General features: G+C 39.6%; 1 protein-coding gene across 13 annotated transcripts in view; it reads left to right on the top strand.

Annotated features, from left to right (window-relative positions):
- The window catches only part of TTLL5 (tubulin tyrosine ligase like 5), a 283,931-nt gene that overhangs the window by 178,328 nt on the left and 79,453 nt on the right, over window positions 1-26,150 (top strand). For all 13 annotated transcript variants that reach the window (XM_057732748.1, XM_057732753.1, XM_057732746.1 and 10 more), the window contains 2 exons: window positions 8,567-8,762; window positions 25,449-25,666. In XM_057732748.1, the coding sequence (XP_057588731.1) occupies window positions 8,567-8,762; window positions 25,449-25,666 (414 nt within the window). The remainder of the gene's footprint in view (window positions 1-8,566; window positions 8,763-25,448; window positions 25,667-26,150) is intronic.

The following is a 26,150-nucleotide window of genomic DNA, read 5'->3' on the forward strand; positions in this document are numbered from 1 at the left end:
GAGAGTTTCTGTCATGAATGGACGTGAATAAATTTTGTCCAGTGCATTTTGATATCTAATAATAATCTCATATGATTTTTCTTCTTTATTCTCTTAATGTGGTGAATTACATGATTGATTTTTTTTTAATCTTAATCACCGTAAATACCACTTGGTCATGATATATATCCCATACGTGAGACAGATGGATTATATTTGCTAATATTTTATTAAAACTTTTTGCGTGCATGTTCATTAGGTGTATTGATCTGTAATTTTCTTGTAATGTTTTTGTCAAGTTTTTTTATATCAGAGATACATTAACATCATAAAATGAGTTGGGAAGTTTTCCCATCTGAAAGATTTTGTGAAAGATTGAAATTATTTCTTCTTTAAATGTTTGATAGAATTCATTGAAACTATGTGGGCTTAAAGTTTTCTTTGTTAAGAAGGTTTTTGATCGCAAGTTAAATTTGTATATTTAGATTTTCTTTCATCATGTCACTTTCAAAAAGTCATATTTCCAAGGATCTTTTTCAGTTCATCTAAGTTGTTGAATATTTGACATATCCCCTTACTTTTGATATCTCTATTCTCTGTATGATGTTCCCCTTCTTCATTCCTGATATTAATAATTCATGTATTTTTTTTCCTTGTGATCAGCTTGCTTGGAATTTATCAACTTTTTAATTCTTTTCTTATAGCCAACTTTTGGTTTTGTCGTTATTTTCTATTTGCCCATTTTCTATTTCATTGTGTTAAAAGGTAAACTGAAGTACATTGAATTTTCAAAGAGTTTATTTGAGTGAACATTGATTGTAATTGGGCAGCACCAAACTGAAAATGGTAAGGAGCACCACTGGCAGAGACTAAGGGAAAGGCTTTTTTTTTTTTTTTTTTTAGTAGAACAGACTCTTAAGCAATGTAAGCAAATTATTTGGCTATAGCTTAAGTTGTTGCCTTACTTAGGAAAGCCCAGTTGGCTGTTTGTAATTGGTTGTTCTTAAATTTCATTTCTCAGATGTGAGTGCATTGACTCCGACGTGGGTTTTGGTTTGCGTACATAGACTGCCAAGGCATTAGAGCCACCTCAGTCTAATGGCTTCCTTGTTTAGTTACTTTATTGGTTTCTGCTCTTATTATTTTATTTTTTATTCTTCTACTTTGTGTTTAACTTGCTTTTATTTTTCTAGCTTCTTAAAGTGGAAGCTTAGAACATTGATTTTTACACATTTCTTCTTTTCTAATATAGGCACTTTATACTATACATTTCTGTCTAAGGACTCTCTTCACTGCATCTCAAATTTTCTTTGGTTGTGTTTTCATTACCATTCAGTTTGATACAGTTTCTAATTTCTCTTGTGATTTCTTCTTTGACCCATAGGTTATTTCAAGTGTGTTGTTTAATTTCCAAATATTTGGGAATTTTCTAGATATCTTATTGTTATTGATTTTTAATTTAATAACATTCTGGCTGGATTATACTCTGTGTGATTTTGATCTTTTGATTTTTATTGAGACTTGTATGACCTAGCCTTTAGACTGTCTTGGTATATGTTCCACATGCACTTGAAAAGAAGATGTGTTCTGAAGTTGAGTATACCATTCTGTAATCACACAGCATTTACAGTGTTGTATAAATATTTAAGTCTAGGTTGGCAGTTTTTTTGTTTTTGCTTTCCTTTCAGCTCTTTAGAGACAGCTCACCATTGTTTTCTGGCCGTCACTTTTTAACAATAAGTCAGCTAATTATTTGCATGTTTGTTCCCTTATATATAATATTACCACTACCGCCAAGCACCCTGCCACCCTGGCTGCTTTTAAGATTTTTTTTTCTTTATTTTTAGTTTCAGCAGTTCGACTGTGATCCGCCCAGGTATGGATTTCTTTGTACATATTCTGCTTGGAATTTGCTGAGCTGCTTAGGTCTGTAGGTTAATGTCTACCATCAATTTTGAAAATTCCCAGCCCTAACCTGTTTAAATACTTCTTCTGCCCCATTCTCTCTCCTCAACTGCTGGGCTTCCAATTTTATATGTTAGATACTCTGCTGTGTCCAATCTGCTGTTAAGCATTTTGAATGTACTCTTCATTTCTGATTTTATATTTTTTCATTTCTAGGATTCTTGTTTGGTTCTTTTTTAAAAGATTTCATCTTTCTATCGAAATCCTCCATCTGTTTATAATATGTGTTGCCCATCTTTTATATTAGACTCTTTTACATGTTTATCATTGTTATTTGGAAGTTCATGTCTGCTAAGTCCAACATCTGTACCACCTCTCAGTGTCCTTCTATTGACTGTTTTCTCTCATGGGTCATATTTTCTTGCTTCTGCATGTCTTTTATAATTATTAATTGTATGCTGGACATTTTAGGTAAAACTGCAGACTTAAGTAAATAATGTTTACACACATACACACACCCCCGCCAAAAAAGACGTGCTCATCCTTTTCTCAGGCTGCTAATGTGCGGGAAAGGGGCAGAGGGAGAAGGAGTTGAACCAGTCTGCTGGGTCTGGATGTTGTTGTAGCTTTAATTAGATTTAATTCACCTCTGGCTGCAAATGTTTTGGGGGCAGGATGGGACCACCAGTAAGATTCTAAAGATCTTTTTGTGCAAAGAATTATGAAAGAATTGTACTCATCACTATGAATTTGACGCCTTCCTAATACTTGAAGACTTTTCTGGTGAGGTGGGAGTGATACTAACAAATATGGTTTTTTAATATTGTATATTGAAATATGTCAACATTTGGAAGGTCTGCATAACTCAGTGAACCAGTATTCCTAAAGACTAATGCTTGATGTTACAAAAATCTTGTATGGATAAAAGGTCTACTCAAAATGCAGTATAGACCAACAGAGTATGAAAAGCTCATTGACTTGGTTTCAGATTCTATAATACTAACTTGTAGATTATGCTACTTGTTGAGTTTTGGTGAAGGTCAGAGGATGATATCCACAATTTCTCTGAAAGTGACTTTAATCAGTCAGTCCCTGCCCATCCCCCAGCCTTCAGTGTCCCCATGCAATTGATGTAAGAGTTGATGGGTGGGTACAGACTCATTCTGTGGCTGGGCTTCTAAAATATCATACCAGACCATATGCAGGTGTTAACAGCTTGTCAGAAGTTTAGCTGGTAGTGCCTTAACTCCCATCTGTGACACGTTCCTCCTCCTCCTCCCAGGGGCCATCCTGGCTAAAAGTGAAGAGCTTGTCACTTCCTGGGATTATATTCATTAAGGTTTACTGTATGTCCTCGGCATTTTGTTGGATTTGAAATAAGTATGGTTTAGCAGCTTATTCAGCTCATTATTTTTGTTAAGGTAAAAGTGACAGTCTTGAAACTTTCTGCTTGCTCAGAAGCAGAAGTCCATTAGAAACTTTTAAATGTTTTCTGTTTTTTGCCTTTGATTTAACTACAAGATGGTGAATACAGGATAAGATAGAGAGGGTTCTATTTCATTATTTCTGAAAGTGGAGGGTAGGACTCATCTTTGGGATCATGAGTTTTGAGGAGTCCCAGAGGCCTGTCCAGTTCACTTTTGCTCCCCCTTGAGCACCATCTAGAACAAAAAAGGAAGCCTCTATATCTATATGGATGGAAACCATGCTGAAAGACTGGGGAGAATGTTAGGACAGAAACAGGTAGTGTAAACAGAAAGTCCTTTCTCTGTAATCACCAGTGAAGAGTAGAAGGTAGACTGATGGCTGCTTGTAGATCACACCTGCAATCTCTGAGATGATCAGCTGTGATGGAGGATCAGGAAGTAGGTTTGAGCAGAAAAGTGACTACTTAAAAGGGTAGATTTATATAGGTGCCTCCTTCACTATTCAGTGGATTGGAGAGGAGGCAAATCCATCCCTCCCCAGATAACCTGTTTTAGTCCTCAGCATAGAGCATTGCAATACAATTATAATAACCCTTTGGATGCAGTATAAACCAGGGCTTTTCTTTTTAGTAACTTGGAGCACTTTTGACCTCACCGTGAATACTGTACTCATGACTAGATTGTGCTAACTTTGTAACACAGAATCCTCTGGTGGAAAACAGCCAAATTTATGTTTTCTATATACTACCTCAAAGAACTGCAGGGCAGCAGTGAGATGGAATTGTTTGGGAGGGGAAAGAATAGTAATAATAGTAGTAGTGGTGGCAGTGCTATATTTTTGGAGCCCTTCCTATGTGCCTGCACTTTCACTTGTGTCAGCTCTTTAATCCCTACAGTAACCCTATGAAATAGGTACTGTTATCATATCCCCATTTTATAGATGAAGAAAATGTAAGAATAATAAAGCATAGAGAATTTGGATGTAATAAAGGCCACACAGTAGAAGTCTGTCTAGTCTCTCCTCATCCATGTAGTCTTGGTAGATATGACCCAACCCCAGCTGCCCTGGGAAGGATTTGGAATGGGACACACAACATTTCATGCAGAATCACTCTAATTTTTCCTTGGAAATACCCCCCAAAGCCAAGGGGGTTCCCCATCATATTTTGTAATGCTTCTCCAATCACGTAGCTTCCTTATTCTGGACAGCACTGCTTTGTGCAGCTCTTGGGAGCTCTTCTCTCATTTGTAGGATTTTTGGCATTTAGAGCACCTTTCCAGTACTTACTGTGTGCCACAGCTACCTCGCATGTGGTTGCTTCGGCTTTGCTGGGATTGGGTGGAGGAAGCTGGGGAAATGGACTGTGGAATAACACTCTGTACAGCTGTCACATTCCTCCATCTCATCCCTACCCTACACTCTTGAGACATCACATCATTCTTGGGAAACCTTTTTTGGGGGACCATACTGTGCAGCTTGTGGGATCTTAGTTCTCCCACCAGGAATCGAACCTGTGCCCCTGCAGTGGAAATGCAGAGTCCCAACCACTGGACCAACAGGGAAGTCCCAATTCTTGGGAAATCTTGATACTGAAAGCCCATATATTTCTGAAGAGGGCAACAGCCTGCTCAGGAGGTTTTGCTTTGCTAAAGACCCATGCATTTTACAAATTTCCTTCGAGTTCTTAAAACCAACATTTGATGGAACAGATATTAAGCCAAGGGGAAAGATACAGCCTTTTAGTGTGTTTTGACTAGAAGTTGGAGGGGTGGGACATGCTGCAGGAAGGGCTGTGATGGCGAGAAACATTTAATCCTGCAGTGCCACAGTGTAATATAGAAAGTAAGACAACCTTCTAAATGAATAAGCTAATAAGAGAATGCGTGGTTTAGAAAAATTTGCCATATTGTTGGCTATTAGCTGCATGTGTAGTCAGGGCAAAATACAGCATAGTTCACTTTGAAGCTTTGAATTTGAATCAAAGGTTAAACATCTAGAACATTCTCACAGCTAACTCTTTTAAATCTCTGTCCTACTGTAGAGATAACATAAAAGTATGATAAGTTATTTACAGGGAATGTATACAGTATTATATTTTAGTATTGAGCAAAGAATAACAAAAACTAAATTTTATAGAGAATAATTGAATCTCAAAATTTTGGTGGGAGTAGAAAATGTATTACTAATAAACTAGAATGAACTGAGCTTCAAAAAAATGGAATGGAATTTGGGATGAAAATGGAAAGCCATGGCTGCCATAGAAAGGACTATGTAGACGTACAATCTCAGGCAAAACCCAGGTGACAGTGCACCTGGCGTCTTCCGTGTCAGTCATTACAGCACTTGCATGTTGCAGACCCCAAAGGCTTGTGCTTTAACTGTGAGATACCATGGCCTGAGTAACACCCACTGGAATTCAAAGCAAGCACGTTTCTCATGGCACTTACTACATTGCCTTACACAGCTGAGCACTCCTGCACCCACCCAGTATTACACTGTAAAAATTCCTGCCTCTTTGCTAAAAGCCTCTACTTGCTTAAGAAACTTCTTTTTGTAATTTGGAGACCGCACTTACTGGTGCAGTTACTGATGAAATTAAAAGCAGCATTCACTATACAAGTTTATGTTGTGGCAGTCCCCATTCAGTGTGTGTGAAATTGGATGAATAAACCTCCACTTCTCCACAGCCCCTCATTTGATCTTCTCTTGCCCACTGTCCTGCCCCTTATGCCTCCACATACCCCTGCTTCATGTACATACACCTGAGAATCTGTCCCTGGTCATCTCCGATTAAGGGGGCCTAGTTACAGACTCTGATTTCTGATTACAGCAAGAAGGCATTAAAGTAAATGCCTGCTGGGAATATTTGTTATTACAGCAGTTTTTAGAAAATAAAACCAATCTAGCTAGCTCGTGAGATGAATTCTGATGCAAGCTATATAGTTATATAATTCCTTTAATATCAGATTCCTGTGTCTGGATTTACTTCTAATGGCTACAGACTTCTGTAACCAGCAAGCCAGGAACGGAAGCAGAATCACAACTGATGAATTCTCTAACCTTTGTCCCAGTTCTCATAAATAATAGTTTCATTCTAGATTCAAATTCCTGCCTTAATTGGCATGGAAATCTCAAGGTTATTCATCCAGGCTGTTCCTGCTCTATTATCTGTCTCTTCCTTGTGTCTGTGTGTTCATTGGACCGGCTCACGCTGCCTTGAGCCTGCTTTTCATTTACACCTGGGGGCCTTGCTCCACTGCCCCACCTTCCACGCAGAGCTCACTCAGTTCCCTTATCTATTTGCTGTATCTTTAGTAAGCTTTCCTCTTCCCTCACTAATGAGACAGGGAGAATGGTTTCCTCTGCACCTTCCCTCCTTAACCCCGGAACTCCTATTTGACTGCCACTCAACACTTCACTTTGTGAATAATATTAACATTTTATTCACATACCTGGGTATTTATTTATATGCAATGATTGGTCTCCACATTTCCTCACATCTCTAGAAGTCCCTTGGGAAAGGTCATGTCTAATAACATGCACATTGAGGCAATTCAGGAGGGATCACGGAAGATCAAATGTCATACTAAAAAAAAATTAATAAGCAAGCTCTGAGCTTTTTGGTACTGTTCTCCAGGAAGATTAGCTGAATGTGCATAGTTGTGCAGCTGAACTGTGGGAGCCAAACTGTGGGAGGAGGTGATCAAGGGATGTGACATATCAGAGGTGAAATTATGTGAGTAGAAAACTTTTCATCCACAAACTTAAGAATGTATTACACAGACTTTCCCTTAACTCTGCGTCTGGAAATCTCTTTGAGAGAGGTAGAGAAACCAAAGCAGAGACCCAAAATGACCAAGCTATGAGAGAGGAGCGTAGGCTTCTGGCCTCAGCAAACATCCCACTTTGCTCCCTCCCACAGGGCTCTGTTGGGGTCACGAGGACCCAGGCTGTTAATAACCAGGCAGCCGGTAGGTCAGGACTCAGGAAATTCTGTGTGAACTACCTCAGTGTTGTTGCATCTCTGCCACTGAAATGACCATTAGCACCAAAGGATGTTTGCAAAGGGGAAAATAACACGATGATTTACATCACTATGAATATGTCTCTTGAATTAGGCACTGTTTTATTTCTCTAAGCCTCATTCACCAAGGTTTTGGGATAAGGTTGTTCAGTATGAGACTCTTCATGTTTCTTCTATGTATAATTTTCTGGTCACTGTAACTCTAAAAGGAAAAAAAGAATACTAGTTGGTTAAGGAAGGTTCAGAGATGAATAGCCAAAATGTTAAGGAGATAGAAGGATTTCCAAATAAGACTGTTCTAAAAATAAATGAGGACCTTTTCAAAAAAACTGTGGTAAAATAATACATAAAATAAAATTTACCATTTTTAAAAGTACAGTTCAGTGACGTTTAGTACACTTACGGTGTTGTGCAACCATCAGCACCATCTGTCTCCAAAACTTTTGTCAGCATCCCAAGCTAAAACTCAGTACCCATTAAACATTAACTTCCCATTGCCGTCTCCCCAGCCTCAGACAACCGCCATTCTACTTCCTGTCTCCATGAATTTGACTATTCTAGGGCAAATCATACAATATTTGTCCCTTTCTGGCTGACTTATTTCACTTAGAATAATGTCTTAAATGTGCACAGGCTAAATGTCAACCTGGCTGGGGACCCTATGAGGTGAATTCACAACACGGAAAAATGTATCTTCTCTCCCCAGTTATGTTATCCCATGATGCGGGGACATACGCTCAAAGATAAACACTTATTTTAAAAATGTAGATACTTCACTAATGGGTGGCTGAGAAAAACCAAGAATCTTATATAATTCACCCCTGTGCTTTTGAAGTTGTTATAGAAGATCATTGTGTCTCTGTTCTTACCTTAAAGTAACGTACCATTCCTGCATTTGAGGCTCTCTGGGCTCCTTCTTGGAGGTCCTTTTGGCAATTACAGGGGAATGAAATTGCTATTTTCATTATTTAATATTCAGCAGGTATTTTTGTGCGCTGACCACGTGTCAAACCTATGACGAGCGCTGCGAATGGAATGGAGAGCGGAGCAGCTCACCTTTGTCTTAATGGAGCTGCAATTGAGTAGGCGAGTCGGATAACTTATCACACAAACACATTTGTAATTCCAACTGTTTTCAGTTCCATAAAGGAAAAATAAGTGAACTATTTCTCTCCTTTCCTTCATTGTTCACACAACCACTCTGAGAAATCTGCTTTCTTTTCTCTGCAGGAGCCTCCAAGCAGGTGGCTTTGCCTGGGAGGGAGAGGTAGAGAACAACCCGTACAGCAAGGCTACGGGGGTGGTCCCCCAGCACAAGCACCACCCCACAGCAGGCAGCTACCAACTCCATTTTGCCCTTCAGCAACTTGAACAGCAAAAACTTCAGTCCCGGCAGCTTCTGGACCAGAGTCGAGCCCGGCACCAGGTAATTCAAGATAAGGCTCTTCCACATGCTACTATCTTCCTTCTGTTGGTTTAAAAAAAAGTTTTGAATTTTTTATTTAATTTTTTTTTTTTTTCATGAGAAATGTGGGAATAGTTTCTCAAAAGTTTACCAATGCCACCATGGCTTGAATGGTCTTGGGAATCTACACACGGAGAAGAAATGTTCTGAAGCCATACACTTGATTTTGTGGGAAGGTGATCCCAAACCAGTTTTGACATTCTTTCTTTCATTTGAATGTTCCTCCACAAAAATCTCTTTTGTAGTATTTACCCTTTCTGTCGCCTGAGCTTCGTTCAGTAATTTCCCAAAGGGTCTAATTCCCAGATACCTAAAAGCCAGCATTTTAAAGGTTTGGTTTTTTTTTCTAAGTGTACTACTTCCTTGCCTTCATTGACTTGGTCTATTTAAGCACACATTAATCCTTCATGGCCTATCAAGATTTTCAAGTTCTCATAGGAAATGGTCTTAAGCTAGGTTGTTGGTCTTCTGGTTTAACAGTTTGTACTCAAGACACTGCATACAAAAATGTAACAATAGACACAAAAATTCTTGTAGTGGAACTTACACTCTAGTGAAATATTAATTCCCTACTCTCACCGTCTATAAAATGACAAACTCCCGAGTATACATGTAAGGGAATTATATAAGTAAATTATTTTGCACTAGTGTATCAGTATAGCCCCAATTGCAGAGAAAGGATGATTTTACAAAAAGTCATGAAGACTGAAATTGTTCTTGATGATTCAGAGTTACCGTTAGAATCAGTTAGCATGTTCTGCATGTCCTGCTGGGCTGAATCCCCACTGATTCTGTGCACTTCCTTGATATTTGGTTGTGTGAAGAAATAGCTTATATCAGCTTGATCTCTTGTCATTTGCTCTTATAAAAATGTAATATGTAGTGTGCATTAGTTTGTGCAGAATTAATATTCATTCACATGCGAAGGCAACGTTCCCAAAGTTTTTTTTTTCCTCTAAATAAAACAATTATCATTATGCTCTCTCTGTTTTTTCAACGACCACCATCCAGATCCAGAGAAGTTTTTATTTTTCTCAGTATCATTTATGACTTGATTGTCTTTGTGAGAGTATACTCTGTATATTATATTAATTCATTGTAATTGAGAAATCGTAAGTGCGGGCATTTGTGAAGTAGTTTTTTAGGTCATTTTCACTGGAGAAAAATCCTGACTTCTTATCTGTAAAGCATGGAATGGAGCATCATCACACTGCCCTATGTCATGTAGAAATTTCCTTATTTAAACAGTCTTTGGGAGAGCGAAGGCATTTAGGCCAGTTTGCGAACAAAAAAAAATATTTTTTGGCCGTGCCGCACGGCTTGTGTGGATCTTAGTTCCTTGACCATGGATTGGCAGTGAAAGCACAGAGTCTCAACCATTGGACCGCCAGGGAATTCCCAAGAGCTTTATTTAGGATCTTAAGGATTCTAGTTCGGGAGACTGATTTGGATAATACTAAAAGGTTGTTCCAGGGAAGAGAAAGAATCAGGAGCTTACAAAGGCAAAAGCCACAAGGTTGTTCAAGAATATAATTGGCCCCGACTCACAAAAGGAACTATTTGTCCTTAAAGGATAGGTGGTTATGAGTTATTTTACGATAAGGGTCCAATAAATAAATAGGCTCTCACAAGTTATTTTAGAGTGTAAGGGTCCACTAAATATCTTGAGTTTCTGGAACACTGGGCTGATGTTCTGGATGCCTGTGTTATGACAAGAAGTGGTCAAAGTTCAAATTCCATCCCTGCTGAGATGTGCAAAAGTCACACTTCTTCAGTGGCCTCCTGGCTCCATTTTAGAGAGCTCTCTTAGCAATAACAACTCCATTTTAATTTTTCTTCCCCAGTATATCTTAGTTTTCTTTTCAATCTGTGTGAATTTCTTAAAACTTTTTAGACTTCTGAACCCCCTGCCATTCAGATTACTTAAGAATGCCAACTTAATCAGATGCTGGATGGTGGAAATAGATATAGCCTTATTTTCCTTATTTGAGTATAATCTGTGGCTCCAGTGAATCTAGACAGTTGGTCCCTTTTAATGCTTCCATACCTTGAAATGGTGGATGATTTTGAAAAAAATAAAAAAGAAGGTGATTGTAGAGCACTGAGGTTTTGAGGAAAGAGAGACAGTTTTGCTGATTTTCACTTTTAGAAACTGCTCCATTTATAAGTCCTTCTCACTCTTTTGATTCACTTCCAGCAACTCACATTCCTTTGAAAATTCAGAGTACTGCTATTCTTGTGTGGATTTTTTTTTTTTCAGTGAGGATTATACTGATTTAGTTTCACTGAACTATGAAGTATATGGAAAATATGTTTTTTAGAATCTGTCAGAATACCTCTTTCAGGGAGGAGTCAGATCTCCCAAGAAGGGAGTTATCTCATGTCTCCTTGAGAGGGAACAGAAAATCATTTATCATAATTTTATATATGTTTATAACATCATTTTATTTTTTCCCCCTGTTCTTGTAATCCACAGTTGATTTAGGTAAAAATGAGTAAGGGTGAAGTTTGGGACTGTGGGGGAGAGTGAAAGAAACTAAATTCTATTAGCTTGAAGAGTTTATAACTAATAAAATAGCAAATAAGATAGTAAATGTTCTAACATGAAGAATAGTGACTTAGAGCACTTTATTTCAGAGGACATTAAGAAATATTCCACAGAAGAAGCAAAGCCCTATTAGATTTTTAAGCCTGTGTTTTTAGCTCACCTTGTGATTGTGCTAGACCTGACCTTTATAATTATAACCAAATGATTACTTGAAACATAGTTTGCCTTCTCAGTATGTCCTATTATGTCTGTCCTAGGGTTAACTCCTTTAGATATAGATGGTTTTTCTGATGAACTTCTTATGCTTTGGATTCAGTTTTCTAAAGCGTAGGTAGCCATTGATATAACTAACAATTTGGTTAATTGCCTGTTTGAGAGCAGTGGGTAGAATTGAAATCTGATTTACCTAGTATTCATTCACAAGAGAGACATGTTTATGGACCAGGACATTGAAAGGGACCTTGTACTGTATTTTATATTATATTATATTATATTATATTATATTATATTATATTATATTATACATAGACAGTGCCTTTCATAGTGATCTCCTAAAAATATTGCTGGAAAAATCATGCAGCCTTTCTTGCATTGCATGCAGAGGAAGTTCTCCATCCTTTCTGCACTTAGTCAGCTTTTTTTTTTTTTTTTTCATTTTATTTATTTATGTTTTTTAGATAGCCAGCTCTTTGAAGGCATAATTTAATTTCAAGGAGGAAAATTCTGATTCAGGATATGAGTTTGGAAATGGGCCTCTCTAACTGTTCATGCACTGTAAGCTTTGATCCTCATCTCTATCCAGCATTTGACTCAGAAATCTAGAAGTTTTCATGTATTGAATCACCCCTACAAAATACTGGTCCTGTAACATGGACCTGGGAGAGGAAAGTCACCTGGAGCCACTGGCAGAGGCTTCCAGGGCCAGAGGCACAAGGAAATAGGTGTGATCCTATTTGATAGGTGTGATTCCATTTGATAGAGAGCATGATAAACAAAATGACACAAAATTGAAACTATGAGCTTTTACACGCTGATGGGTAAAACCAGCAGTTAACAGAAAAAGTCTTCTAAATCAGAGCAGGGGTCAGCAAACTTTTTCTGTAAATGGCCATACAGTAAATGTTTTAGGCCTTGCCAGCTGTATGTAGGGTCTGTGGTCATTCCTCAGTTCTGCCATGGTAGAATGAAAACTACCATAGACAATATGTAAGTGAATGAATGTGGCTGTTTTCCAGTAAAACTTTATTTACAAAAGCAGACGGCAGGCAGGATTTGGCCTGCAAGCCCTAGATTGCAGACCCTTGGTTTTGAGCAGCAGAACCCCTTGAAAGGTCTGTTAAAACACCGATTGCTTCCCTGGCGCCGTTTCTGATTCGGTAGCTTTGAGGTGGGCCTCAATTATTTCCATTTCTGTGCTCCCATATGATGGTAAGCCTTTTCTTCTGGGGCCCACACTTGGAGAACCATTAGAAAGAGATTAGAAATGTGTCCTTTTCCTTATTTGTCTTCAATTTTTTGGAAGGGAGGCTAGACTTGTTAAAACTTAGTGTTGCCCAGATAATAGTTCAGGCAATCGTTTTTTCATAGGAACTTTGTTTCCATCTTTTTCACTCCATCTACCACAGTTTCCTTATAAATAAGTTTTGCAAACTTGAAAACTTCCTGTTCATTCTTTTTATCAGGGTACATTCTGCTCAGCAACCACTGCTCCCAGGATTCAAGTTTTATGATGGATGAGAGAGAAGTAATGGGACAGATTCCTCCCTCTTTGTTTTACTAAGTATAGCCAACCCTTAATAAGCACGTGTTGTGGTCCAAGCACTATTCCAGGTGCTTTACATATATTAATTTATTTCAAATGAGTTCCAGGATGCTTGAGGAAATTGCAGAATCTTGGTAGCCTAGGGATGGTACCGCAAATCTATGTGTTGATATATCCCAATGTGACTTCTCTTTGGTTTCCCTCATTGCTTCCCACTTCCTTCTCAGACTTGCTTACTGCCCCTGAAGGAGAAGGATAAAAACATTTTCTGTCAGCTGAGTGGGGGGACATTCTTGGGCAGCAGTGACTGCTGGTGACATCAGCATGAGTAGCCCTCCCTGCTGGGGTCTGCGAGGAGGGCTGCACCGGCTGTGAGGCCCGACTGACCTGATTCTAATTGCCAGCATCGAGCTGATGTTATTCTTGGCCCAGGGCACAGCGATTACTCAGTAGTTTCTGTGAAAGTGAGCCTTTGTTAAACCTCGGCTCCCAGCCCCCATCTCCTGCCTTCCCACTCTCTTCTCTACCTACTCCAGACTGAAAAAAGCCCCAAAAGCAGAAAAATTAAGGATATTTTGATGGCCAAGTCAGAACTGCTGAAATTTCTTTTAACAACAAAGAGGGAGAAAGGGAATTTTAAGTACATCTTAATTTTTCATTGGTTTCCAGAGCCCTCCAATTTTTAGTAGACTTAATTTTCAACATCGTAAGGTAACTCAAGGTAGGAGAAAACCGTGCATCCTCAGTTCCTCTCATCCTTCCACTCTGTGCTCTACTTCCCCCATCACACGACGCTCAATTTCACCAGACTAACCTAGATTCGGTGAGGGGCAACAGAGACTAACACCCCCAGACAAGTTGGGGGGGGGGGAGTTCAGTGTTCACCTGAAGGGGTCTTTCAGTACAATAGCAATATCTTGAGTGCCAAGTGTAATGAGCTTTTTGCTAACGGCCTGTGTAAGCGCAATCTCACAGGTGTGGAAAGGATTCCCATGTAAACTCAGCCAAGTCTTGTTATTCTCCTCCTAGAAGTTCATTGCATGTGTCTAGAAACATTCTGCCCCCCTGCAGGAATGCATACTGTTTCTCCAAGCCTTCAGCTGCTATGTGTTTGTGTTGTGGGGGAGGGGAAAGAAAAAGAAATTCAGCAGGCACCCGGGCTTTTCCAGGCAGCCAGCAATAACAGCGTGGCACAGGGAGAGCAGGCAAGCAGACTAGCTCTGCAGGGGGAGCCTTTCTACATCTTTCTGACAAGAGTATCTGGGAGGAAAGTTGCCTGGGGTTGGGAGTGGGGAGAGGCATGACCTCAGGAGTGTGCCAAAGTTCCTGGAGCAGGTTGACTTGACCTTCCTAACCTGCGGCCTCTCTGGTTTTTTGTTTTCGTTTAGTTTTGGGGTCTTTTGTTCCATTTTATATTTCCTTCTGACATCAGGAATTCATATAACAGTTCACAGCTTGTTTATGATTATGATTTTCTTAGAACCATTTGATTTAGCAGATTTTGCCAAACTAAACTCTTTTCTTCTTACCTAATGAAAATACGTTGAAAATATGTGAAATAATACTTGTAAAACTACATTCAGCTGTTTAGAAATAGGCACTGTGGACAGGCTTTGGAGTCAGATAATGCTGTTTAAACCTGAGCCCATGACCTGGGACAGGTTATTTAAACTTCCTTTGATATGGTGATGATAATGTATATCTGTGGGTTTTCTTGAGGATTATATTCCTCAAGATGCTACCAGGTGCCAAGTACTGAACCTGGAGTGGTATTTGTATTATCACAGTGCATCTTCACAACTGCCCTCTTATTAGCCCCATTTTCCAGATATAAAAACAGAGCATCACTTATGTGACTTTCCTAGACTCACAAAAGTAATAAATGGAAGGGCTGGTATTTTTGAATCCAGGGGTGTCAGCCTCCAGCATCCAAGCTCTTAGCTGTCATGCTCTGTACTACCTCTCTGACACTATTCAGGCATTCAATAAATAATAGTGTATGTATTATTACCTGCCTTTTAAATTGCAGTTCATGCATTCAACAGGTACTTATTGAACGTACACCTATAAAACTGTATTTGAAAAGTTAACCTCCGGTGTCTTAACTAGTCTCCTACTAGTCAGATGTACTGTTGCAAAACAAAAGGTTTTACTAAACGTATGTTATCCCAGTTACCTAAAGTTCTTAACTGAAGAAGTGTCTTAATAAAGTCTTCCAGGGCTTAAAACTCTTAGAAATGCCCATACTCTACCCTCCCTTGTGCTTTTATTATTTAGAAACAGTGTCAGGGACCACTGAGGCTTGCAGAATCCTGAAATCTGTTCTAGAAGTTTGGAGATTTAGAGCATGTGTGTGGATTGTTATTAATAACATGAGAATTATCTCTTCAATTATCACTTCGTCCTTTCAACGCTGTTGTGGTTATTGGTCATACTGTTAATTTTATTTCTATGATGATGTTTTTGAGAAGACTATCAGGAAACACGGCAGGTGTCTACAAATGCGAATACCACAGATGACACTTTTGCATGACTAATATTATGCTTTCTTTTACAATACCATAGAAATCTGATTCTTAACGCGTTATTACAATATAGACATCAGTTCATTATGCTGATTCACTACTACTAGTAATAGAAGTCCCCTGGTTACAGGGTGTTTTCCAAGCTATTGCTAGAGTAGCGTCTCTCTGGAATCTTGTAGGGAGAAGGTGAGGGCAGTGAAGTGGGTGTATAGTGAGTGCCTCTTGTATGCTAGATATGGTATTGTCTCCATTCCACTGATGAGGAAACTGATGCTCAGAAAGTTTAAGTAACTTACACAAGGTTGCACAGCTGGTTCAGTGCAGTTAGAATAGCTAAGCTAGGTCAGAGGCTTCCAGAGCCCTTTTCCACCCTACCGCCCTCCCTCTTGAGTAAGTGGCTCTTCATTTTCTTCTTTTTTTATCCATTTATCATCAGTCAGATAAGACATTCCAGTTTTATTGTTGCTGCTGCCATACACCCATACACACAAATATAAAAGAAAAGGTCAACACAACGAATCAAAATTCAGAACTCTACTTGGTTGTAGGTTTGTTAAGAGGCAACTCTCCACCTGCCAGCTGCTTGGGATCGACCTTGTTTGTTGTATATCCTTAAAATGTGGTTTTGCTACAGCTTCCTGGTGGCCAGTTTTATTCCCTCCCCTCACTCTGTGACCTGTGGCTTTTTTCTGTTTGTCCATGGGCGTAAGAGGGACTCACAGCAGTAACTTTGTGTGAGATGATGAAAGACCTCATCTTTAAACATAAAGAACTCCATCCATCTGCAATGGATGTGGCCACAGGAAAACACTTAACATATATATGTGGCAGCAAAGTCTGTGTAAGATGAACAGTAGGTCAACGTGTGACATTCTGAGCCAAATAAAACAAACTATACATTTGAAGACAAAGACAATGTAGATATTTATAAGCTCTGGATTTAAAGTTGTAAAGGAACTTAGAGATTTCCTTGTCTAATTCTTTCATTTTACTTATGTGAAGATGTAAGACACAAACATATTGTTAGAAGAACAAGGGCCCTGATACATAAATAATCTCCTAAAACTACTAGTAAGTAAAAGATAAAAGAGACAATTGAAGATGAGGCCAAGAGTTTTTTTTTTTAATTAATTGAACTCTCAGTCTGGGGTCATTGTTGATCTTTTGAAGTTACCTTTATTTGTATATTATACACGCACACACACACATGCATACACTTACACACTTTAACTTTCAAAATAAGTAACAGAGATTTGCTTACGCACAGTTTTTTTTCAACCTTTTCTTGGAGTAAAGTGAGTGAAATCTCTGCCTGTTAAATGCATCTGGTGAAAACTGGACACATTGCTAGGTTTGCTTTACATTTGCTTTGGAAGGGAGGTTTGGTTTCAGTGGATTTGCTTTCAAAAGGTAGTCAGCATAGCATAAATGAAGTGTAGTGGGGCTGTGAAATCAGACTCCTCCAAGGACTTGGATCTCACTTACTACTTAGTAGCTTTACCATCATGGACAAATTCTGGAGGCTTTTTGTGCATTGGTTGCTTTTTCTGTATATGGAGGTGATGGTGGGACCCACCTCAAATGGTTGGGAACATTAAATGACATAACATGTGAAGCACTTAGAGCAATGCTGACCATGATAAAAGCTCAGTAAAAATTCGTTGCTCTTATTATTATGTATTACTTTTTTTCATTGTGGTGAAAAACAGCATAAATTTACCCTCTTAACCATATTTGTGTATTGTACAGTATTGTTAACTATATGCACATTGTCATACAACAGATTGCTAAAATTTTTATATCTTGCATGACTGAAACTCTATACACATTGAATAACTCCCTGTTTCTCCTCCCCACCCCAGCCCTTGGCATCCACTACTCTGCTTTTTCTGTGAGTTTGATTACTTTAGATACCTCTTATCAGTGGAATCATGTATTTGTCTTTTAGTGACTGGTTTATTTCACATAGCATAATGTCCTGAAGTTTCATCCATTGTAGCTTATGGCAGGATTTCTTTCCTTTTTAAGGCTGAATGATACTCTGTCACATGTATATACATTTTCTTTATCCATTCATCAGTCGATGGGCATTTAGATTGCTTCCGCATCTTAGCTATTGCAAATCACGCTTCCGTGAACATGAGTATGCAGACATCTCTTCTTTTATGTATTACTTTTAACCTTAAGTATGTCAATACATAGCATTATAATTTCAGCTTGGGGTTTTAGTTAAAACCCCTTGTGCCAGAAGCAGAAATTGGTTTAAATAATATCAAAGAAGATGGTTTAGGAGAAGTTGAAGGCTCATAAAATATTAATTACCTACGTTTTTTAAACTAGTATTTACTTATTTGGACAGCTGAAAATTATATGCAAATTAATTTGTTCACAATTGCTAAAGAGAGCTGTGAAGAGAAAGAGTAGTATCATGGTAAAATGGTTAGAAGAAGAATACATTTGTCCAAAGGCACAAACATTAAAAAGGAGAAACGGCATTAGCATCAAAGTATGAGTCGGCCTTCCATGGGACGCATAGTATTTCCTTATGATAATCAAGGAAAGATAAGGAAGTTATTTTCCCAAACATACTGGTGGAAATGTATTTGGTACAACCTTTGCAGAAGGCAATTCGAGAATATATATATAAAAAAGACGTAGAAGAAGAAGCCTCCTGATATAGGTATTCTACTTCAAGGAAATTGTTTTAAGGAAATAATGTCAAAAGATAGAAATACTATGTTGTTCATCACAACACTGTCCTTAAACAGCAAAATAAACAGGTGACAGCCTGTGTGGTGGTGGGGTATCAAAATGGAAGTATAATTGCAAATATAATTTACTGTGTCAGTTTATAGTATTCTGTTATTGGTGATTGGTTAAGTAAATTATGATAAACCATAATAGAAAATACACAGCCATTAAAAACAATGATTTAGATCTACCCTTATAGATATGAAAAAAATGCCCAAGATAGATATTTGAGTGAAAAAAGTCTCCAAAACATTAGATATCACATACAATTTTTGTAAGCCCACAGAAACACATGTATATCCATAGAAAATAAGTGATCATACACATGAAAAAGTCTAAATGTTACCCGAGTTCGAAATGACTTTAAAAACTGTTTTGCTTTTTCTAATGAACATGTTTCAAAAAAAAACCAAAAATACCTTTAGTCTGCCAAATATTGCTGGGCACCAAGGGAGAAAGAAATAGAAAGCAAAGCAGAGTCTATAGTCACAGGAGTCTAAATTTGCCATCAGAATATAAGCCTCTACCAGTGTACGATTATTAATTGGTTCTATTGTTAGAATGGCGGGGTGGGGCTGCTAGTAAGGCAGTGTCATCCGTGTGATGTCTTAAGGCTAGTTAGTTTCATTGGGTTTTCTGATCAAGGGCTGCAGCCCTGGCCTTAGCCAGCTGCCTCCCAGTTGGACTTCTTTAGTTGTGACACACACCTAGCCCAAGATCAGTTCAAGTGTCTCAATACTACTGAAAAAGCGACGCAGAGACACTGTTGGTATCTTTGATTTGCTTAGGTGCAGGAGTCTGAGGTATGAAAGTATATTTGAATATCTGGGGGGTTTTAGTATTGATTTATTTATTTAATTTCTGGCTGGATTGGTCCTAGTTGTGGCGTAGCGCACAGGATCTTCGATGCAGCTCGCGGAATTCTCCACTGGGACGCGCGGGCTTCTCTCCAGCTGTGACACGTGGGCTTAGCTGCCCCGTGGCATGTGGGATCTTAGTTCCCTGACCAGGGATCGCACCTGTGCCCCCTGCATGGGGAGGCAGATTGTTAATCACTGGATTGCCAGGGAAGTCCCTTGAATATCTTTTTAATGGCCTGCATTGTTTCTCCAATGTTAGCAGGTACAGTTGATTTAGGGGCTGCCTCTAGCACAGTGTTTTCAGTTGGTTGGTGAATAATAGTTTCTTCTAAATTAGTCTGTCCAGGTAAGCACCTGTATTCACATCCTTTAGAACAGGTCATTTGAACTAGTAAGAGCCTTCTTTCCTAGTTGCTACTAAAGGAGAAGTAGCTTCTTAATTGGTTTTAGAAATGGAAGGGAATGCCAGAGGACTTCCTATCTCTTTGGCATCTCGAAGTCCTGTCTCAGGTGCTCATCAGTCTCTCTCTGTGTGAACGAGAGCATCTTCAGGGTTTCTGCCCCATCCCTGTCGAGGTCCTGGCATTGCCCAGTGCCTTGTGGCAGTACTGGAAGTGGTACTCTTTGTCTTGCTCAGCTTTCAGTCTTGTCCCAGCTGACAAACATTGTGAATGGAAGAGAGCCAAGAACTGTGTGCAGGGTGGGACAAAGGCCTTTTGGAAGCTTGCTTTTGCCAAGACAGAAACAGCTACCCTTACCCTCACCCTGGCCCCGAGCTTCTTACAGCACTGTTTGGCTGCACAAAAGACATAATGTGTTAAAGCACTGAGCAGCTCTCGGCTGGGTTGTGGTAGTGATTTGCATCTTACCCGCTCAGGAAGGTATAGCATCCCAGTACTTGAGCTGCCAGAACTAGAAGTGGCTTTGTTTGCTATGTAATGGGAACTTTATCCAAGTTAGGATAAAATCTCATATGGGGAGAATAATGCCTAAAATGTTTGCTCTTCTGATGTCAGAGTAAAGGGGGTACAAAGTGACATTAACCTACTCAAATAAATATTAACATTTGGCTGCTTCATCTCCCTTAATTTTCAAAAAATGAATTTAGAGAGTTATTTCACTGCAAGGAGGCATCCAGCTCTGCTCCATCACCAAGATGCCTGAGTAAAGACTAAAAGGGGTGTTTCTCTGGAAGGAATTAAAACACACACACACACATACACACATGCACAAAACCTCCCAGAATTTAATCTCTGAACAGTATTATCTTTCTAGTAAGAGAGCCCAGATCTCGCTTCCCTGTGACCTTCCAAGTTGCAGTCTGTGTTCTGTCTATCAGAAATTCCTCCTTCCCACCCACAAGTACCCTTCTGTTGTGGGAGAAGGAGGGCCTTTCCAGTCTTTTGTCTGGGGCCAAGCCAACCCTCAAACTGTGGTTTTCTCTGAGTCTCCTTGCTAAAGCATTGCTGTTTCCCACACCCAATAAAGAAGCAGAAGGCTTGTATTTGTTGACCAGGTCTTGCTTGAGTGGAGGCCGGTGCTTACACAGCTCTCACATTCCCAAGGACATTGACTGATGACGGTGCAGCCCCTATCCCTGAGTTAACCCGCAAGTGCAGAGTGCTAATACTGTACGTCCAAATCTCATCGTTGTTAGAAATTATATGGAGAGAACTTTATATAATCCTTCTGTTTATTTATGAATGAATATCAGGTCAAAACAGTTCACATACTCTGTCATTGGTAGAGTTGTAGGATGAGGGCTAGTACAGGCTATGGAGGGTCTGGGGAGGCTGATTTCTGCCAATAGTCTAAAAACATCTATTTATATCTTTGGTTTTAACATTGCCCGAGTACTTCCTTGGTTTTCTTCTTATCAGATTTGATTACTTTAATCTCGTTCCACTTAGCCCTGGCTTTGGTGAAACACCTGGGGACTTGTCTACATTACTGACTGTTGGGAATTTTGGATGGCATAGAATTGTAATAATTTCATTATCCATTCAGTATATAAGCATATGATCACCAAACAACAGCTGAGAACCTAGAGCTTTTTACTGTGTTTGGAAAAACTATCTGCGTTTTTCAGCTACAGTACATTTATGCTACATGGAAGCTTAAACAAGCTTGACTCTCTGGTAGGTTGAGAATTATATCTCAACTCAGGATTCCATTTGGCTGCATGTAATAGAGCACCCCCCACCCATGGCTGAAACCAGTTAGAAATTTACTTTCCCCCATATAATCAGAAGTCTGGAGTTAGGTGCTCCTAAAGTCCGTGGTGCTATCAGGAACCCATGCTCCGCCTATCTTTATCCTCTGCAATCCTTAGCAAGTAACTTTCACCCTATGCCTGTCCACCTCTAGGTAGATATCCATGTTCTGGGTGAGGAGAAGAACAGTAAAGGCCAAAAGTTGTGCACCAGCCAACCCAGTCTGCTCCCTTTAAACAGCTGTCCCAGAATCTGCACCTGGAGACTTCTATTTACAGCTCAGAAGTAGGTCACATGTTTATCTCAAGGTACAGGAGAGATTGGAAAATGTAATTTTTTAGCTGGGCACATATTACCCAAACAAAATCAGGGCAGTTTAATTGGAAAGAAAGGAAGAATTATTAATGTCCAAGCAAGTGAGTCTCCTAAGCAATAAATTCTCCTAATTTACTTATTTTGTGTTTTGAGGTAAAGACTGATCTTTTTACAGTGGAACATCAGTGTCTAAGGTCCTGCCACAAAATTTGCATCTAGGAAGGTGAATTTATTTTTGTTTGGGATCTAGAGAGAGCTTACTTGCATTCTGTGGCTGAGTATAAGTTGAACACATAACACACCAGCCACTAGTCAAACTCCGGAGAATGCCTCTGTTACGAGATTACATCTCTGTTAACACAAACTTGCCTGTTTTCATAGGAACTTAGTTGTTGCTTAAAAAAAAATCAATAGTTGGTAAAATGTGAGGGTTTTTTTTTTTCATTCATGGAGTAAACTTTAGGTACCTCTTGTGCACAAGGCATTCTACTAGGCACTGCTGGTGAAACAAAAATTAATTAGATATAAATCCAGGCATTTTCAGTATGAATTGTCCAGAAGCAGAAAAAGTACATATATAAGTGGCTATAATACAAGGTAAAATGTGCTGTGATAAGACACATACCAATACATTTTTCTAAGCATTTAGAAGAGGGAATGATTTTTTCTGCCAAAGAGAATTGCGTAAATATGATCTGGGGAACCTACACATATGTTTTCATTTTTAAGAGTTTGCTTTTGCAGCTAGTGAGCATCATCATAAGACTAGAAAACTATGTTGAAAAACGCAGAACCAACTACCATTCACAAGTCATCATAGATAAGCAGACTTACATATCAGCCTGTCCTTTGGTTCCTCAGTAAAAGGCGGTGGTTTGGGAAGGAGGGGAGCATTTCAGCTTCTACTGTGTGCCTGGTACTCTGATTTATTTCAAGAAACCTTTACTGAGTGCCTGGGCTACATTTACGTATGTGATCTTCATTTAATCCCCAGCAATCCAGCCAAGTGATTAAAATTGTTTATGAGGAAGCTAAAGCTCAGAGAGGTTAAGTAACTTGAAAAGGACACCCAGTTTGTAAGTGACAGAGTCTACATTTGAGCCCAAGCACATCTGACTGCAGAGCCATGCTCCTTTCCACTTACGTGAGCCTCTGCCTTTCGCTGATGACCTCATCTGGTTTTGTAGCTATAATAAGTGTTGAACAGTCAATTCCTCCTTCAACCCAGTCTACTGGCAAGTCCTAGAACCAGTTGGTTGAAACTTGGGCTTCATTTGGATACTTTGATTTGTACTCAGAAAGTTAATCTGTTACCTGCTCAAATTTTATTAGAACTGGACTTCCTTTTGACTTTTCAAAAGTTTATTTTTGTAATAACTACATATAGATGGTACAAAATTCAAAAAGGTACAAATGATACAGAGTAAAAAATTAGTTTCCCTCTCCCCAGACCCCCAACTAAGCAGTACTTTTCCATGGAGGTTGCCAGTTTTTAAAAAATCCTTTCAGAATTGTTCTGTGCAGATATCAATGTTGTATATGTGTTTGTATATGCGTTTTGGTATATAAATGTGTGTATGTGTGTATCCTTTTTTTCTTTTTTACACAAGTAGAAGCTTACTCTACTCACTGTTCTGATCTTGTTCTTTTTATTCATCTTTTAATTTGTATTTAGATTCCCAGGAAGCTTTTTTAACAAAAGAAAAACTCAGTGAATTTGAAATATGGTTAAGTGGTCACTATGGCAACATGTACTGAATAGTTATTACTGACGGCAGTTCCTTCACTGCATGAAAAATCTAACTCAATAAAGAATGCTTTTATTTCCAAGAGCTCTTACTGACAATGGTTTTCCTCCTCTGCTACTCATCCCGTGGATGTGTTGATGGATGGACAACGTAAAACTCCTCAGCCCTCATTGTGAGTTCTGGTTTCCTCCCCACCCTGAGCAAGGTGTTGTTCAAGCACTCTGCAGTCTGAGCTCCCTTATTGGGAGGCAGTGGTGAAAATAAAAGCCTAGGATAGCCCTCTCCTGCCTGCCTCCTTCCTTCCATTTGCATCTCGCCCACAGATTTTGAGGCCCTCAGATACGGTGCTTGAAAGGAGTGAGTGCTCCTGAGCCAGTCGCACGAGCCGGCCTCTGCTGCACCCCGTGGTTACGGCAGACCGCCCACCCCTCGCCGTCCCCACCTGCTCCCACGTATGCACGTCACAGCCCTGCTGCACTCCTGGCTTTGCCCTGGGCTCCGGTCCACCTCAGCTCCCCTTCTCTGGGCAGAGACAGAGGCAAGCGAACCGTTGCTCAGTTCCCTCTCGGGTGGTTTCCAGAGATGGGGAGCACCTCGGTCCCGTCGTCTGTGTGAAGACGCCTGATCTGCCACCTCTGAAATCACTTTGCCCTTTGTCAAGCCTCTCAGCCAAACACGTTCCCTCCACACAAGGCCCCCCGTCCCCCTCATATCTGCCCAGCCCGGGACCTTTGGACACATTTTCCTGAAATAGGGACATTTCAAGGCATTCGTGTAGAAGGGTTGGTTACCATGTATTTAGTAAAGCTACCCAGTTCATCTTTTATATCTTAAAACATAAAATTCGTAAAGGACAAAAATAATACTAGTGAAGTTTACTTAGAAGGTGAATGTAAGAGCATCTGGTCTTACCCCTTTAGGCCTTGCCATAAGGAAATGACATTTCTCCCATGCCTCTTTAAATGTCATGCCTACAGATGGAAATCAATTGCCAGAAATCCTTTTAATAAGAAGTCCTCTGTATGTTGTCAATTATATTATTTTCCTTCCTCCTAATATTATTTTACAGTTAAAGCTTTTATGAAGCATGCATATGAAAGCAGTGTGAACACAATTGAAGAATCAGTAACAAAATTTGTGACACAAAAACTACTTCTAATAAGGTAGACAGGTTGTAAGAGTTTTTTTAAGCTTTTCCCTGAGGAATTGTACAATTAAGTACATCCTTACTATAGGTGCATGTTGGTGCTTGTGACATCTAGATGGTGGTTTTTAGGTTTTTATTTAGTATTTGTAGGCTTACCCTCTGAGCGAAAATACCCTTGTTTTGATCTTGTATTGGTATATAGTAACTAGTATTCATGTAGTAATTTTACTTTGAAAGTTTTCAAGTGTAGTCTCGTGTTAATCTTCAGGTCATCAAGATGTTACTAGGCCACACTGGCTCCTTCTCTTTCCTCCAAGGTACAGACCTTCTAGAGGAGTTCAGAGTTCTGTGAGTGGGCTGGAATTGAGTCAGACTTCAAGTTATTTTTGTTATGTGCTATATTTCTAGCACTTGACACCCAGCAAGAGGCATTCATTACATACTTGTTGAATTTAACAGTGAAGGGGTACTAAGACGAGAGAGACCAGATGCTTCTCTAATTCATGCGTATGGACAGTACATAGTACCCAGCTGGCCTGAGTCCTAGCCCAGTGTACTTTCAACAAGATCATCTCAAATCTCTGCTAAAAGAGATTTCCCTTCTCTGAATCTACGCCTGCTCTGGCATTATTGGAGAAGCTTTTCCTTAAAAATGACTTAATTTTAATGGTTTCCCTTTTCTTGTTGTCCCACCTCAGGACTGCAAACCAGTTACTCACTTACAGCAAACGGATTGTGAAGGGCCTCTCCGCTGATCATTTTTTTCTTTTTCTCGTAGGTGATCTTTGGCAGCCAGACACTACCTAACTCCAATTTATGGACAATAAATAATGGTGCAGCTTGCAGAATTTCAAGCGCCACAGCTAGTGGCCAGAAGCCAACCACTCTGCCACACAAAGTGGTGCCACCTCCAAGTTCTTCCTCCTCCCTGGTCCCCAAACCCCCACCCAATCACAAACAAGTCCTCAGAAAGGCAACATCCCAGAGGGCTTCCAAGTAAGTCTTCAGTAACCTTCTGTTCAGTTTCTTCTGAGTTGTATCAGTCCTATGCTAACAGTACTCTTTATTTATGGAGGCTCAAGACAGTTCGTATTGAAATGTTGAAAAGAACACGTCATGGGGAATGAAAGCTAACAGGTTCTCAGCCCTGGCTGTAACTAGAATCACCGGGGGAGACGGCAGCAAGGCCAGTGTTCATGTCATGTACTCTGTGGGATGGGCAGGCACTGCTCTTTTAAGTTCCCCAGGGGTTGTAATGAGTGCCGCCACTGGCAGGTTCAGGGTCATTGCTAACTAACTCTTCTGGCCTCTAGCAGCAGCCTCAATCAGACAGCGCACTGGGTGACACTGCTGAACTGTGGCTTGGAGGGACAAAATGAAAACTTCCTCCTGGGTGTGTTCTTCTTTTGGTCATTCTACAGAGTTAGATCTTTTCAATTTCATATAAAATGCAACACTCTTCCCTCACCCCCACCCTTGT

The sequence above is a fragment of the Hippopotamus amphibius genome, chromosome 4 (genome assembly GCF_030028045.1).
Source record: "Hippopotamus amphibius kiboko isolate mHipAmp2 chromosome 4, mHipAmp2.hap2, whole genome shotgun sequence".
NCBI lineage: Eukaryota > Metazoa > Chordata > Mammalia > Artiodactyla > Hippopotamidae > Hippopotamus > Hippopotamus amphibius.